The sequence below is a fragment of the Thermobia domestica genome, chromosome 1 (genome assembly GCF_964235325.1).
Source record: "Thermobia domestica chromosome 1, izTheDome1.hap1.1, whole genome shotgun sequence".
Taxonomy (NCBI): domain Eukaryota; kingdom Metazoa; phylum Arthropoda; class Insecta; order Zygentoma; family Lepismatidae; genus Thermobia; species Thermobia domestica.
The window spans coordinates 339,543,604-339,561,675 of NC_137454.1; the positions used below are offsets into that span (position 1 = coordinate 339,543,604).

Consider the following 18,072-nt stretch of genomic DNA (forward strand, 5'->3'; position numbering starts at 1 on the left):
ACTCATTTTATTTACCTTTTGTGTGCTGTTTCATTTATGTAATGTAGTGAACCTGTTTGATGTTTCATTTATAATTTCATGTTCGTATCGTATATGGAGTAAGAAAATTTTGTCTTAAAGTGGACCCCCTCGAACAGCGGGGAACTTCCTGGTGGGGGGCAGTTGCCCCTCCACAAGTTACTTTCCTGAATCACATAACTATGAAGCGAATGACAGAAGGAAGAATACTAGAGGAAGGCTGCGGTTGAAATGTACGGATCAAGTAATATAAGAAACGAAGAAACCTACGTTCAAGTGGAAAGAGTAGAATGCTACGTCATACAAACGCAACATTGCTGAAACGAAAAAGACAAGTACACTGTAACGTTGAATTGCATAAAATAAAGGGGAAAAAGTCATACTGGAATGAGTCATATGTGGAATATGTAAATTGATTAATGCACTAAATGAAATATTTTTACTGAAACCTACTAGTACAAATGTAAGCAAGCAAGAATTAAGTCCCTGATACGTTTCGATGTGTATGCATTCACTACATTGTAAATATTTATCATACAATTTCAATGCAAGTTTTTTTTATTTATTTCATGTAGATTAGTGTGTCACTTCCTAATTAAAGGAATTTTTAGTATGTTTGTTTATAGTTTCGTATATCTACGTGCATTAACCAAGTGATTTATTCATCTGTCTTTCATACAGCAGTTTCAGTTTACCAAACATTGTAAGGCAGTTGGGGAAACTATTTTAATTAACAGGTAGCGTAGGTTGACTCATTGATAGCATGCGAAGCTTCATTTCGATTAACTGACGTGTGCAAGTGACTACCTATACCAGCGTTTCCCAACCTTTTTCAACTTGCGGCACACTACGGGTGTAACTTGAATTCTCGCGGCACACTCATAGATATTATTATTATTATTATTATTATTATTATTATTATTATTATTATTATTATTATTATTATTATTATTATTATTATTATTTTATTCGTAAATATAAAATATCGTGGTATTTTTTTCTGTGATTGCTGATCTTCTCACAGAGAAGAAAGCTCGATCGCTGGTTTCCCCCTCCCTTGGTAAATCGTTATGCCTATTTTTCATTCGAAAAATAGAGAACAATTGCACTGAAATATAGGACTCAGGTTTTTAGAAATACACTTTCTTTTTCGAAAACTGTATCCAATCTTTCACAAAGAAGGAAGATCACTAAATAACGAACGAACAAACTAATCTCTTGTACTTTAATGACACAAATGTAGGTAATTTGTATACATGTTTGCTTTACCGAAAGGAATGAATGATATTTTAATATTTCAAGTTACAAAATATTCTGCAACAATAAGGAAGCAATTACGGTCATAACAATGATAACAAATACTTTTTTCAACGTTAAAAATGTATAGAAAAGTAACACAGTATGAAACTTATAATTTATTAACATCGTTGATCTACGTTACAATTTTTAAATATTTTATGAAGGTTAGAATTGTTTAATAATATTAGTAATGTGACATTCAAAAATAAGTAAAACAAGTTGGTGCACGACGCAAAATTAATGTGCAACTTGAGCTTGATGTTCTTTCATAATCTTCTTCAATTGTGGACTGATAGTTGAAAACACACCCTAATGTCGTGTTCCGGAGTTAACAGTTGTGACCTGTTGTTATACTTGATTGTGTTCATTGCAGAAAATCATGGTTTACTTAAGTAGGATGTAGAAAAGGGCATATGAACTTTGTAGAAATAGCTGGATATTCTCTCCGGAGAGAAATCCAGAATGATGCCTTGTTTTCTTGTGAGTGCTGGAGCTTCAAACCTCGGTCATTCCTCACATCGACCAATTCACTTTTTTCCTGTACATTTAATTCTGCTGACTGTAGGACAGAAGGTGCAAAGGAGTCCCTCACCAAGTAAATGAATTAAACTGAATCGTAGGAAAATACTTCTCAACATTGGTACACAACGAAGACAATGTGTCTGAAATGAGTAGAGGTCTGCGTGGGTGCGGATACCCGCGGATATCCGCATCAAAACGGGTATCTGCAGATATATATATTAAGTTTCTGTGCGGATAGCGGATAAAGTTGCGGATATGGTTTCCTACTCTTTTTTCCCTACCTAAAAAACGCTATGAAATTTGTGATGATGGTGGAAAGAGCACTAAGAAACGTTTGTTTGAATTAGAAGTTTTAAAACCGGTTGAAAAATAACTAAAATCAAATTAAGTGTGTTTGAAGCCTGTGACTTAGTGACAGCACAAGGAGAAGAAATGACACAAGAGAGTTGTCCTTTTATTGCTATTTTCAATATCTATTTAAAATGTGTTTTAAACATTTTTCGAAATCATGACTATTATAGAATATATAGAAGTTGTATATATTTGCTACCTCATTATTTGCGGATGCGAATAGAAGATTGCAGATAAAGATGCTGCGGATGTGGTACGGATGCGGATGCGATATTTTATATTCGCGCAGACCTCTAGAAATGAATGTTGAGAGGTTTATGTCAATTTTCTTAGTGATGATTCTTGGTGCAATAAAGTTACTTTTCTTACCGACATATTCCAAACATTGAATACGCTGAACAAATGTATGCAGGGAAAAGAGGAAAATATCCAAAAACAAAAGAAATGTGATATTTGAGATTACAAAGTGGTGTAAAATCGACATTTTCACTTTCTTCTGACAGGAAAAATAGTTGTTGTTCTTTAAGCGCATAAAATCTTGACAATACACGACTACGAGGCAACCATCTCGATTTCGTCGCGGCACACCAGCGGCCCATTCGCGGCACACCAGTGTGCCGCGGCACACCGGTTGGGAAACGCTGACCTATACAATGAAGCCATACTTAGACAATTTTTTGATTGAATTTTACTTTAGCGTTCTTTTGTGCAGTGTGAGTATATAAGACGTGGAACTACAGTTTAACTTATTTCGAATCACATGAGCGTCCGCCAGGAATCAAACCGGGTCTCCCCGTCAGCGACGCGTACGCAAACTGTATAGCCAGAAGGGAGCCCTTAGACAGCTTTTGTATACAAGTCTCTAATCCTAATTCTCAACCGAGGTCTCTAATTCAAATTCTCAACCTGTCCCACTGTTCCAATTCTTAATTTTCAATTTCCCATGTATAATTTGTGAACCATATGAAAAGAAAACTGCCGGCCTACCCCAGCCCTGCGAATTTATTGGCCTCACTTAGCTACGTTAGGGTAAGTAGGCTAGAACCTACCTTCGAGTAAAACACACAGACAAGTAAAAGTCTGATCTAGAAGACAGAGGTAATTAGTTGGCAATGGGTGTACTGAGCCTGAGCCATCCACAAGTTTAACTATTTTAAAATAATATAATTGTGTTTTGTTTGCGTCAGGGACACACTCACCAGGGGGTCTATTCACCCGATCGGGTTCCCCTCCAATTTTTCACCCTTGGGCTATAACATAAAAATTTCTGGGTTCTCGCCAGTGTTGATCAGCGATGTCCACTTTGCAATTTGGCCCTCGCGTAGGCTTAAGCTCTCTGTCCTCAATGAGACTTGTGCTCACTTACTTCATTCAGGCTCGCTTTCGCTCTCTGGCTCAGTATCTGGACTTATAGGGCCCACGATACTTACAGGCTCAAGCACAATTTGTTGACCTCGAACCGATTTGAACCTGAGAACTAGGCTCAGAATTTGGACACCTGATACTGATTAATGCTGTTAAAATTCGAATAATCCAATTTTAACGAATTCTTCGCATATTCGTTATTCTCATATTCGAATAATTTTAAGAACGTGTCATTTAAAGAAGTGGAACATTCCACTTTTTGTGAAAAATGAACCAATATTTACACATTCAAAAGAAGCATTCATTGCATTTAGGAATAAACTTGACAGTCATATGGTTTTGACATGTTTTCAATGGCATAACAACACACATCAAAAGTTCAAAAACATTGTAATCAGCGATTATTATTATTTTTTTAATTTCTCAAAATCAGTTTAAATGGAATGTGTCTCTTCTTCAAATGGTACGTTCAAATATTCGAACAGTTTTCCGCATATTGCATAATCAGTGGAACAGTTAATCGAATATTTGTTGGAATATTGAAAACTAATATTCGAATGTGAGAACAGTGACAAAAAATACTCAAATAATTATTCGAATAACGAATATTCGAATAATTTTAATGGCACTTTGGGGTAAAATACAGAAATAATAGGGAAGAAAATAGATGACTAGTTTTCGATACCTGGGTAGTATTATTGGTGATGATATGAAGTGTGAAGGTGAAATAAAAGTAAGAATAGGACTGGCAAAAGAAGCCTTTACGAAGAAGAAAATATTTTGTGGCACCTTAAATAAAGAGTTGAGAAAAAGACTCGTAAAATGCTTCGTGTGAAGTATTGTACTGTATAGGTCAGAAACATGGACATTACGCATAAAGGATGAAACTTTCGAAATGTGGACGTGGGGAAGAATGAAGAGAATTAGATGGGACGAGTGGAAAACAAATGAGAGAGTGTTAGAAATGATGAGGAATAAAAGAACAATTTTAGGTAATATTAAGAGGAAGAAGAGAAACTGGTTGGGCAATTGTCTAAGAAGGAAGTACAGTATATCATGAAGGACGTGCTAGAGGGTATGGTAGCATGAAAGAGGGGGGATGCAAAGGAGACTATAATTAATGGACAATATGTTAAAAAAAAAAAAAGTGTGTGTAAAGACGAAGAGATTAGCGAAACACCGTGCAACATGGAAGCTTCTCAGCTGCAGCAAGTGAGCTGCCAATAATGACAGAATACATATAATAATAAGTACTGACCATACACAGTCAGTTAAACATGTGCTGGCTGACCAATCAGGCTTCGTGGGCTGTGTCCTCAAAAGTTTTTTTTTCTTTTAATTAGGAACGTCAATTCTCTCAATTTTAATAAGATTGTTTTTTTTTTTTCCTTTTTAAAGTGAAATTAACATTTCATGTGAAATGAAATACATGCTATGTTTACGTTGGATGGGAATTCTTAAGTCCCTTTTGATAATAATTCGATGTCGTGTAAGGAAGTAATCTCTTTCTAATAAACAAATCCTTCCTTCCTGCCTGCATGTGAGGCTTTTCATGACATTATAGCGAAAATACTGAGTAAAGTAAAAAGGAAAACCCTCATCTGTTTAAATATCCATAGTTATTATTTTCTTTTAAAAGTAAAAGGACAATAGTTTTCTCGATCTTTGTGAATATTGTTTTGATGCGTGATATTCTGTCGTGTGTGCTTTTGTTATAAAAGAAGATTGTTTGATATTATTTTCAAGCACAAGGAACAGCGTTGTATGAAATAGTTAATTTTTCTTGATGTTGAACTAAGAAATGTGCGAAGTGCATTTGTAAACGCTGGGAAACCGGAAGACTTGTGAATTGTTAGTGCAAAGGGAACAATTGATAATAAGAGTGAATAAAACAAGTGTTTTATAGCAAATACTTTTTTTTTCTTCTTTCCAAATCACAAGTGGAAAAACTTTCACTTTGGTAGCAGAAAATAAATGTTACACAATTATATCAACGACAATTTAACGGAGCAACAAATTTGCGATCAAGAATATTAAAGATTTTGCAAATTTAGAAGTAAATTCAAAAATTATACTCCGTCGTGGCTATATGGTTAGCGTACGGGCCTTTGAAAACGGGCATTAAAAACTAAAATAAGTGTATATACTCTGGTCAGAAGTGTTTATTATTTCTTCAGTGAATTCCAGAGTCGTGATGGATAGAGTTCCAGTAGAGTACACGCAGAATTCAATCAAAGAAGGAAGGGTCAAGCACTCAGTTTCATATCTTCTCAAGACACGCATAATTTTTATACACTAGCTGAACCTGAGCTATTTACACAGCGCAAAGTTCTAATATGAGTATGAATCTCCTTCTTAACAAGAATTTCACTTCTCATTATAGAAATATCTGTGCAAGTTCCTTTACGGACACAAGTAAAGAACAGGAAGACTTTCAGACGGAGTGAATTGCTATAAATAGAGACCGGATGTTTAGGCACTAAAAACCTGGAAAATAGGCAGGCAAATAGGCACTTAAAATTTAAAAAATAGGCAGTAAAATAGGCACTAAAATGTAACTCGAAATAATAAAGATAAATACTCAATACCATTAAAAAATAGATTCAAGTCATAGATAATGTTCAAAGAATATAGAAATATACTTGTTTGTTAAAGAGTTGAGTTGATTTTAGTTTAGCGTCCCGTTCAGCAGCGAGGCTATATGAGACGTGGACCTACTGATTAACGTGGAATCCGAACCACATGAGCTCCCGCCGGGAATCGAACCCGGGTCTCCCACGCCAAAGGCGAGTACACTAACCGCTTAGCCACGAAGGAGCTCTTGTTTGTTAAAGAATATCTTCTTTTACTGTATATACAAAAATGAGGCATGTTATGCATTCCACATACTGGGTGAACCTGAAAGATGTGCACATACTTCAGGAGATGATTCGTGACATTCAAGAGGACTTTTGTCTTCTTTTCATGTCACGAATCACCTCCCGAAGTATATGCACATCTTTGAAGTTCATCTTGTATAGCTATATATTGCAACGTACCACATGCTTGTGTTTACAAACACATAATATACGTTAAAATGTGTGTATTATGTTACATAAATTATATATTTTCCCAATGAAGGCTTATTTTGAAGAAAATGCATAGAATAGGCAATATTAGGCACTAAAGCAATTATTTAGGCAGTAAAGGTCGAAATAGGCAAAATAGGCAAAATAAAATTGCCTTAAATCGCAACTATAACCCCCCATATAAACTTTAAAACGTTATTTTTGATCATATCTTTAATATTAAAGAATAGGCATTTTGCCTAACATCCGGTCTCTAGCTATAAACAAACATATAAATATAGTATTTTATTATATAGAATGCTGGAGTGAGTTTGTGGTAAACTTGGATACGTGATAGATAAAGAGGAAACTTTTTCGCAACAATTTTGATATTTTGTAGCATTAATTATCACAATTTTCGCATTTATGTTACGTTTATGTTTTAAAATGTAGCACAAGTTCTTTTTTTTTAATTATGAAACTTGTAAACAATACATTTTTAGTAGTAAGGTGTGTATATATAATACAAAAATGAGGATATACCTTGATTAGGTGCACATTCTAGCTAATATATTCACTGAAATATAACTATAGAAATTAATGCAAAAATTTAAACACTTCCTCTGACCTCATCCTTAGTTAAAGGACAGTATGCAGCAAAATATTACCAATTCTTCTTTTAAGTTTGTTCTCCTGTCAGTAATAATCATATTATATTTGGAAAAGAATATTTCGGCATCAACACTCGAGACTGACAACCATATTGAACGTAACGATCTGAGAGCAAAAGACCTGTAGTCAACTTTTAAACTGTTGAATAATGATACAATGTCACTTTCCTTATCCCCACGATTGAGAACTTCCATAATCTTACTTTTAAATTTACTGTAAGCAACCAACAGATCATGAACATTTTCAGTCACCATAAAACGCAGTCAAAGATTTAAACAACAGTTCAGTTTTGTTGATGTCTACATCTTTATGAAGTGAAGCAGTTTCTGGATCAAATAACTCACAAAGCTTTTTCGGAAATACAAATTTTTTTAAAGTTCGGTAATATTGGAAATACCATTCCATTTTTAGTTATTAGCAATAATTAACAATAATTCTACTTTTTCGTTTTTATTCGCATTTATTGCAAGTAATGCCGAATTTCGCAAAAAATCGCGATAATATAAACGTGATTTCTGGCTCTGAAACGAAAAATTTGAAGTTTCCTGAAACATACACGCATTTTTTAAAAACGTTTCGCACATCGCATTAACGAAAAAGTTTCGTCTCTAGTGATAGATGAAACCAAATGGAATAATTCCTTATCTGAGTACGGCCTCATTGTAGGTCCCCAAGCCTTCGAAGTTGTCAGCTTACAATAGGTTTTGTCATTCAGATTAAAGCAAAGCGCCTGAAATGGACATCAACCCGCTATACGTATCTCCTCTGCTAGTTGCTTTTCACAAGGGTATCAAACTTAACGTCCTAGTGGCAATATTAAACTAATAGGGTTAAAACGATGCTTAAAATGTAGAATAGAAAAAGAAAGATAAGTTTTTTGAAAATTTGAACGAGAACTGGCAAATCTACACAAAATTTGGAATCGACGAGTGAAAACTGCACGTTTCTAGCACTTGTGGTTTTCGAGATCGAGAATTGGCTACAAACACACAAACATCTCTTGACCACAATCATATAAACCTAGCATTTTAATATATAGATATTTATTTTAATATAGTAAATATTTATTTTTGCATGATATCTTGCTCAAGGGGGAGTTAAAACCCCGCAATTGTTTCCCTTGCGAACGTCACTGCTGTCCACTCAGTTCTCTCTACAAAGTTGTATTTCCACATCAATTAGTTTATTGACTCGAAATAGGGATCTTAAATAGTCAAAAATTATTCTTACTTGTTTGATACACTTCCACCTATAAACAAAAGTAAAGAGGTGTGTAACCAGGAGGTATTTTAAATTACCTCCAATAAATGTTACTACTTTATCAGTTTTCACTTAAGAAAAACAAAATAATGACATCCATTTAATCAGACTAATACCTGTGGTGCACCTCTAAACGAAAAGGCCTAATTTAACTTAGAAATTGACAAAGTTTTTAGTTTTACGTTACGTTGATTTCATATTAATCTCTAATGTAAAATAGTGTAGTTTTTTTGGTTAGTAGAGGAGTATAGTCATGAAATTAACATAATGTACTCATATGTGGGTCTTCACTGTGTGATAAGTGTGTGGTTTATTTCAGGCTATAGCCTGTGTACATCGATGAGAGCCTGTAGATTTTATTTGAACCTCGGACGTAATGAAATATCTGCGTGGTATCATTAATATTTTTTTTTCTTTCTTTCAGGTACGGGCAATGTAAAAATGGCATCGCAGGACGACGATCTAATTGATTTAGACTCCTCTCACGAGGATATCCAGTGCGAGCCAAACATTACGGCCGCCGTCCCGGTTCCCGAACCCAGTAGTCTCTTAGAAATAGAGAACATACCCATCGGATCCAATAATCACACAGAAGATGAAATAATTTTTGAATCTGATTTGGCCGGGAATCAAGTTGGTCATCTTTTGGATCTGGATCCTAATAATCAACCTTTGTCCATTTCCGATACCGATGGCTTTGAATCATCGTATAATGGATCACCAAACAATGTAGAGGAACTTATAGATTTAAGATGGTCCTCCTCTTCGTCTAGTTCAGACTCTGATGATGATTCGTCCTTAGCAAAAGACTGGCAAATGACAACCAATACCAATAAGTTTGCAAATGATTTCGATTCAGAGGCTTACTTGCGTGATATTGATGACCGGTTCCCACCAATATCAACTTTTGATCTTATCTTGGGGTCACCTAAACGTGACATTGATACTGGAACACCTGATTTATTACTGGAAGTTCCAGAGCAGAGATCTAGTGGTGATACTGGAAACATGCTGGAAGACCCTGACTGGAGTTGGATTAAGAATTTACCTCCAGCTCAGTTTAATGACGGTATGTCACAGATTGAAACTACTAAATTCACTAATGATTTATATCGAACGGATTCTCCCGTACCAGCATGCGATGATGAGGTAAATAAAAACAATATTATTGCTCCTGATATCGAACTCAGTTCCTCGCTTTCGTGCACCTTAGATCACGCAGCGTGCTCCGGAAACTCCTGCCTTACCCCTGACCCACTTCCGATGCGCATGCGCGGCGGCGATGATTCGGCTGACCAGTGTCGTCGAGTAGAATCCGCGGCCGCGTCAGTTTCCTCAAGTGCTGGTGACAGAAACAGTGCGAGCAATGAGTGTGCCGCCGTAGGAGGGCACGGCAGTGGCGTGAAAGTGCCCCCATCGCAGGAGGAAACGCCGTCTGAAGAAGATTGTTGTGATTCTGATATTGAAACCGGATCATCACCGAATAATAACAGCATCAGCGGCACCATGGGTCTAGTGCGTATTGTGCGTGCCTCCATGCGACGCATGCGTCACTTTCGTTTATCAGGTCGTAATCGTCCGTCCACGAGTTCGAATACCGAGCAAAACAATAGTACCAGTAACACCAATGCTAGTACCAACAATAATAATAACAATGTGGAGCCAAGTGTAGGGTTGGCAGCAGTGCCTAATCCAGCAACTAATACTATTATAGTGACAAGTTTGATAAATAGTTTCCATCAAACTCCCGATCCGCCCCCGCCCCCCAGTGAATCCGAACCAGGTACAGAACAAGATAATATCAGTAGCAGCACTGACAGCAGCGATACTGAAACAACAAGGTAAGTTATTATTATTATTATTATTATTATTTGTTTTGTAATGTTACGTGTATTAAAGCGACTTGTTCGGTAGAGATTTTGGCTATTTTGTAAACTTGTGATCACCAAGTATTTAAGTTGTCGAACACTACGAATTTTAAGTAAACAACTGTATCAATGTTAATTCGGCTTACGCTACTCAACACTTAAGGTGGTATAGAAAGAAAAAAAAACAAACATTATTTCACTTTTAAACATAGGAATTGTACGTGAATTTTTTACCTTCATGTCACATTTTTTCTCTCAAGTTGCAAACTTCGAATGAAAAGAATCAAAGCCCAGGGAATCCCCCGAGATCCTCAACATGAAAATAATCCTTCCTTTTATAGGTGCCGAAACTATTAGGTTAACATTTTAAATTTTAGTTATGAGAGGACTGAATTTGTACTTTAAAATTCGATCCCTGCTGTTGCATTAAAAAAAATAAACCTATAAATATTTTCTGAGTAAAATTGTATCGAAAGACCGACAAACAGACTGTCATTCAGTCGTTGTAGATTAAACTATCTGCAGCAAGGGCGCATCAACGGGGAGCACCAGGCTCGGACCCCTCAAAACTTATATTATCATTAAATTTGTACATTTTCTCGATAACCCTATACTTGTTTAACAGGGAAATGATTGGTGTAGCGTAAAAAAATGATCTTACACTTTATCTGTACTCTTTCTCGTATAAAGACAATCTAGTTCTATTTTTCCCCCGGAAAAATAAGTGGAAGTATTTTACAATTACTTACCAATTTTTCGGTGAATCCGTTCAATACTACGTGGTGGCTTGTGGTATTGGACACCCTCTCCCCAAAGCTTGGACCCCTGCCAAGAAAAATTTGAGTGCGCGCCTGATCTGTAGTATATAGTACCTCATTATTATTTTTTTAAATATGCTTTACATGATTCATTTGATTATACTTTAATATCAAGTATTAGTTTAATATAATAGGTTCCTCATTTTATACGATAATAATGAAATTACGGTATTGACAGAGTTTCATTGTATTGTTACTTGAATAGAATATTATTTCATTTTGTATTGTTAACAGATACTGCCTGAAAGATCTTTGTTACGGTCCAGGTACTTTTTTTTTTTTTTTAATTAATGAGACACAGGGCTGCCTATAGATCTCACGGACCCCAGACGAATTTTCTGGAAGTGGCCCCCAAACTCCTGTGAGAGCCATCATAATGATCACTACCAGGGCCGGATTTAGGGGGGTGCAAAGGTGCAATGCACCCCCTCCCCCTTCGTTGTAAATATACACTGTCTAAATGAGAAGCTAGCACTGAAAATAGCAACACATTCAGAAACTTTCTGCCATCATGTTTCCCTTTGGGGCATAAAAGAAAGGAGAGCTTTGAAAAAGCAATAGTTTAATTTGATTTTGTGAAGGTTGAAGGAAAAGGATTCACCAAGTAAAACAATATAGCATTTGTCAAATAGGGAAGAAAACAAAAGGGAGGATGAGACAAGGACATTTTTGTCTTGCATTTCACTTTCGGCCCTCTTTAAAATACTTTCCTCCGTTCTATGCGTCAGTGTTGTCAGGGGTAAAGAATATTATCACATGTCACTTCGAAGAGTTTCAGTATGATTGAGGGGGTGAACATATAACTATCAAAATAAGCAGACAATTCTGGATCCGGCCCTGATCACTACTGTTGTAACAATCCAAGTCTCACAATTCCTGTATTATGACTGGACTTAACTTTTTTTCTTGTCACCAAAGCGTCTTTAGAAAATCGTTAAATGTATATTTTGAGATGTAATTTTACGTAATTTAATAGGTAGAATCGTTACGATCGTTTCGTTGCTGTTGGGAATTTCAAGTTTGAAAAAAAAAAATGACAATTGAATGAAGTAAGGTTTAAAAAACCATCCCTCCTCCACCGACATCTTTTGGCCAGGCGACTCGGATGATAGAATAAAAATATGCATTGTTTTGTTTAGGTCGGGATCATAATAATGCTATTAAATGAAAGTTATGTTCAGTTTATTTCGAATAATGTGGTAATTTCGAGATTCGACAGTTGTCATAAACTGCCCTTACAAAATTCTCGGTTGTAAGAAGAGTTTTAAAATTGACTATTAATTTAATGAACATTATGCATATAGGCCTACTGGATAATCTTTGTAGATTTTCCATATTTTTTTATTATGTTCATAACACACACACACACACACACACACACACACACACACACATATATATATATATATATATATATATATATATATATATATATATATATAATATTTTAAATAATAATGAGCATAGTGGAAAGCCCAATAATCTGCAACCTTCTAAATACCTTGATCCTTTAGCACACGAGAGGTTATGGCTCGTATAAAAGCTTCGGTGTTAGTATACGTCTGCTTACAATACTGAGTTTGCAGCTGTTTAAATGTAGGACAATGCACACATCATAGTTATGTCAGCTCTTTCTTTACCCCCCCCCCCCCAAATCATGATTCGCTATCTTGCGTAAAATAAATAATTTATACACTAAGAATATTTCGTAAGGTGATAGCCCTATAGCCCTTCAGAATAACTTGTCCATAATCACGGGGAATATGCGGTATTTTTCCAATTGGGGCCGTTTGCGTAGTCCCGTAATAAGCCTTTCTTGGATGAGAGATGGTGAGGTGGGGATCGGTCAAGACTTGGAGGATTGATTTTGCGTTGTTCTGTCCATCCACCAATTGTACCAGAGTCAAACCCTGATCAGTGGCGTACCCACAGGTGGTCTACCGCGTCTCTACACCCAAAGCTTCCTACTCAACCTAAATTTATTTGTAGACTTTCTCAATAAAACTACATATATTTTGATCGGGAAAATGATTGATGTAGCACGGAAATTTGATCTTACATTTCATTTGTACTCTTTCTCTTATAAACACAATCTAGTTCTCTGAAAAATAGGTGGAAATATTTTATAATTACTTACCGTTTTTTCGGGTGCAGAATAATACCCGTTCAATTCAATACTACATAGACGTACTGTGGCTGGACTCTTTCTTAAAGCTTGGACCCTCCCAACAAATATTTCTGGCTGTACACATGGCCCAGATCATGGTACGGAGCCTAGAGCATTAGGTCCAATACTTAATAACCTTTGTGTTGCAGAAGGACGCAAAACAAAGAAACTCGGAAACTATTTTTATCCACGTTCACTACGCATTTTACACAGTATAGAAAGTTTTCATTTTAACAAATTATTCATCGTTATATTGTATGTTTACAGGTTCTTCCTTAATTTTATCGATACCATCGACGTTTAAAACCAAAAATTTTACACAGTAATGTGTTTTATAACGCAGGACTCTGACTACCCCCCCCCCAAAAAAAAACACTTTAGTTTCCTTCTTTTCTATGTGAAATTCACTATACGAAAGGTAAATCATTAAATGTAGACTTAGATGTCCTATTTGTATGTAAAACGGATTAAGGTGGGAAGTACAAGTATATTTGTCTTATATCTTTGTTAATTTCATAAGCAAACCAAATTCACAAAATTTGGTAAATGATCAATGATACAATTTGTGGTTCACTTATTGAGGGTAAGGAGCCTGAAGTCCTTCCTTCTAAGCAACCGAAAACCCACAGAAATAACAGAAATAATAAATTAGTAACATTTTCGAGGTGAAAAATCAAGATACCAAATTCAAATCTTTGTATTGTGTGTTTGTAATTTCTGGTATCCCTAACATACTTTTTAACTATACAGTGATATAATAATAATGAAAGAAATAATGGGCTGAGAAAGTGGGAGGAAACCGGAGAACCTACACGGACATGCTAGAGACCTGCACGGGCCGAATGTTTCGGCCCGAGCCCAATCCAGCCCGGATGTACGTAGGCCCGGCCCAGCCCGGGCCCGAAAAGTTTTGAAGATTTTCGGCCCGAACCCGGCCCGGCCCGATAAGTTTTTTTTTTTAAATTCTTGGCCCAAGCCCGGCCCGGGCCCGATAAATTTTCGAAGTTTCATTTTGTAACATTTTTCACGGGCACACTTCTTCAACGTTTGCCTTTATTCTAATTATCGTTTAACGAATGTCAATAATTATTAAAGAATTGCAATTAATCGGCCCCAGCCCGGCCCGACCTGAAGAGAAATCAGTGTTGGCCAGTGTTGGGCAAATTTCAATTGAATTAACAATTAACAATTAATCTGTAAATTTAATTGTTAATTGCAATTAACAATTGAAATAAGTAATGGTTAATTGTTAATTGCAGTTGGCCATTAAAAAAGGAGAATCAATTGCAATTGATCAATTGATTGAAAGTAATTGCAGTGGAAAGTAATTGCAATTGAATTCTGTAATTCAATTGCAATTGAAATTAATTGGCAATTGATTCAATTGCAATTGATTTCCACAGCAATTACTTTCAATTGATTGATCAATTGCAATTGATTTTCACTGATTAATTTTCAACACTGTAGTTCAGAGACGGCGTGGGGCAATGAAAACTTTAGCCACGACCAATTGACTCACCACCCGTCGTGACCCACGACCCACCGTGACCCACTCTGACCCACCACCCACCATAAATCACTCTTACCCACTGTGACCCACAGACCCGCCAAAACCCATTGTCATCAACTCTGACCCATGATTCACGCCCTCTTCTCTACTGACTAAAGAGTTTAAACTTGTAATAAAACAAGCCTATAAAATTATCACTCATCGGAGTTTGAATTTCTACGATCAATCGCTCAAGCATCGCACTAATACAATAACAGCGGATCTGACCTTTCTAATATAAATAAAATAGTTTGTTCGTGTGTCTGTGTGTCTATCTTTGTGCGGCCTGTGGACGGGACGAGTGGACCGAAAGTTTTCAAAATTTGGTCACGGGTAGCTTGGTCTAGGCCCCAGACCAAGACGAAGAGTTTTTTTTTTTTTTTTAATTCCTTACTATGGGGTCTCCAGGAGACGTTTACCGGGACCGGCCTGGGGACCAGACAAGTCGACCGAGAGTTACCAAATTTTGGTCAAAGATACCTTGGTCCAGGTTTCACACCAAGGCAAAGCTTTTTCGAAAAAATTCGAACCAGGGGGTCTCAGGGGGGCGTTTACCGGCGCAAGAACAAGAAAGCTCTCCGTGGGTGGTTTCGGCAATGTCCGAACACTCGTATCACCTTACTAGTGACATTGTAAGTAAATGTGTATCCACCAACGTTGCCATAGTTTTGGGTCTCTGTTATACTCTGATTTATGACTTACACATGTGGGTTTAAGAGGTCACTTTCCTCTCTTTCTTTTCCCCCTCGCCGTGGGTTTGGGATTCCGCTTTGCTCTTTTCCCCCCCTCGCCAACGAAAGGTACATGCTCTATTTTGTGTTAATGCTAGTAAAAAAAAAATAAATAAATAAATAAGTACACGACCAAATCAATATTTTAATATTTCAGAGTATACCATGTGTAATATTCACTATTTAATGCAAATGTCATAATTTATTCTTAAAAGTATGTATTAAAATACAAAATATACACCACTTTCAACTATTAAGAAGAATGAATTCTGTTATTATTTATTTTGCTTATTTCAACTTTGTTTCGATAAAATTAAGAATATTAATTAAATAGTGAGTAAAATATTTGCTTTTAAATGAGTAAAACAAGAAACGGATTTTTGCAATCGATTTAGTGTTTCAAGAATACGTTTTAATCTCCTTCTTGAATTCGCATAGTTTGAAAGTTTTATTAACAGTAAAACGATACTCGTTATGTCATCAAAATGTATATGCTAAGGTGGAGGAATAGGGTTTAAAATGTATGTCAAGAATAGAATATTTCGCGACATGTTAGGGAGATGAAACAGTATATAAACTCATTATTAAAAGTAAGTGAACACTTGCTCCAGCATTTTGTGAAATTCCACTTTAAGAGGAAAAATCCTATAATTATTTTCTCAATATGTAATAAGATACAGGCCACTCCACTAAATTTTCTCACTCCAATTTCTTAAAGTATATCATATTATGCTGCAGTTATTGCTTAAACATGAAATACGAGCGAAATGTTTTGAGGAAATTTCATTCGAGGAAAATTACCTACATGAACTTTTTTATAAGAAGTGACAAATGGAACCCTCGTATATCAGGGTTATTAATAGAATATTTATTTATGAGGTGTCAACAAAATGATTTACGCAACATTACAGAATTATTAATGATATATAAACAAAATCGATTGAGTTGCTTTTGAGAATATTATCCAATAATAAACTCACTCCTATTAAGAAGCTACCCCTTGCGGATTTATTCGGGAGAAATTACTTAACCCTATTATAGGGTTATTAATCAAATTATTATATATCGCCTTTTTCGCATTTGAAATAATCGTCCGAAAAAAACTCACTCCAAAAGTGAACTACCCCTTGCCGATTTTTCAGGATAAATGAGTTATCCCATATTATCATAATGTTATGAATCATGTATTTATGAAACATGAAAAAATCGTTAGAGGCGTTTCCGAGAAAATCACAAATTTTTATTTTCATGTTCAGTAAACTACTCGTAGTTTTGGCAGTAGTAAAAAAATCGAAAAAAAAACCGTTAGAGAATCTTATAGAAACCTTAAATTTAAAATTACGTCTCGATACGTTGAACCGTAGTTATGCCTTCTAGGCGACCAAACATACTTTCATTGGGACGAACAAACGTCCAGAACTCCGTTTTGAGGCATGTAGAGGCGATCCAACTTACAAATTCTTTTAAATCTCGATTTTTCCATTATATTGCTATACTTTCTTATCTCCTATCGTTGCTCGAAAGTAAAAATAAAATTTTTGGAAAGAAGACCATGGAGACTCTTGTCTCATCATCACTAGAAAACTGCTGAACCATTAAAAAAAAATTGAAACCGCGCTTGGCTGGAGCTGGATTTTTCATATCCCTTTCATTATAATGAATATCCTAAGAGGTATTTTTCTCCACATTCAAACTCATCTGTTATTTATCCCATCATCATGAGAAAAACTGATAGACTCTTTCAAATGGATTTTGCAATGTAGGTAGCAGTTGACTCGAGTCGGGTTTCTTTCATGTCACTTTCATTAAAGGTATATTCTAGGGGGAAAGGGTTAAAAAATAGAATATATTGAAAGCTGCTAAACCCTTCAAAATCAAGTTTTGAAAATAGTACTGGGTCACCTAAGCTTTTATAATTTAATTTAGATTCAAATACCTGTTCTAAATGCGAAAAGATGGTTCAAATATGATACACATTTCAAATATTCTACATAAATCTACTCTTCCCGTGAACGCCGGTTCTTGAGCCACTTAATAAATAATTTTATGATTAGAGGTAATAAAAATAATAATTTACAAATGTTACAAATCACCAAGGACTAACAAGGACAAGTTGTGTGATGTGTGGTCAACACATTGTTTTAAGCCTAGGATTGTTGTTTCTTAACTCAAGTAAATTTTCAATTGTCTAAAAATGTAGGTTTAAAACTGTGAAAACTCTGTGCGCTTGATCGGAAATCGATCCGAAACAAAGTATATTAAAAATAACTATAATAGTAAAACTACATTTCCTGGTACTAAAAATCACATCACAACCGGAAGTTCAAAGAACTATGCAACGAGAAATCTTGACTGAAAATTCTCCACGATTCGTCCCATTGAAGGAATAGTGACACGGTATCTTT

General features: G+C 35.7%; 1 protein-coding gene across 1 annotated transcript in view; it reads left to right on the top strand.

Moving 5' to 3' along the window:
* bdg (sodium-dependent transporter bedraggled) overlaps window positions 1-18,072 on the top strand; it is a 409,562-nt gene that overhangs the window by 171,194 nt on the left and 220,296 nt on the right. Inside the window, exon 3 of the mRNA XM_081729633.1 lies at window positions 8,959-10,375. Within this exon, the coding sequence (XP_081585759.1) occupies window positions 8,976-10,375 (1,400 nt within the window). The 5' untranslated portion in view covers window positions 8,959-8,975. The remainder of the gene's footprint in view (window positions 1-8,958; window positions 10,376-18,072) is intronic.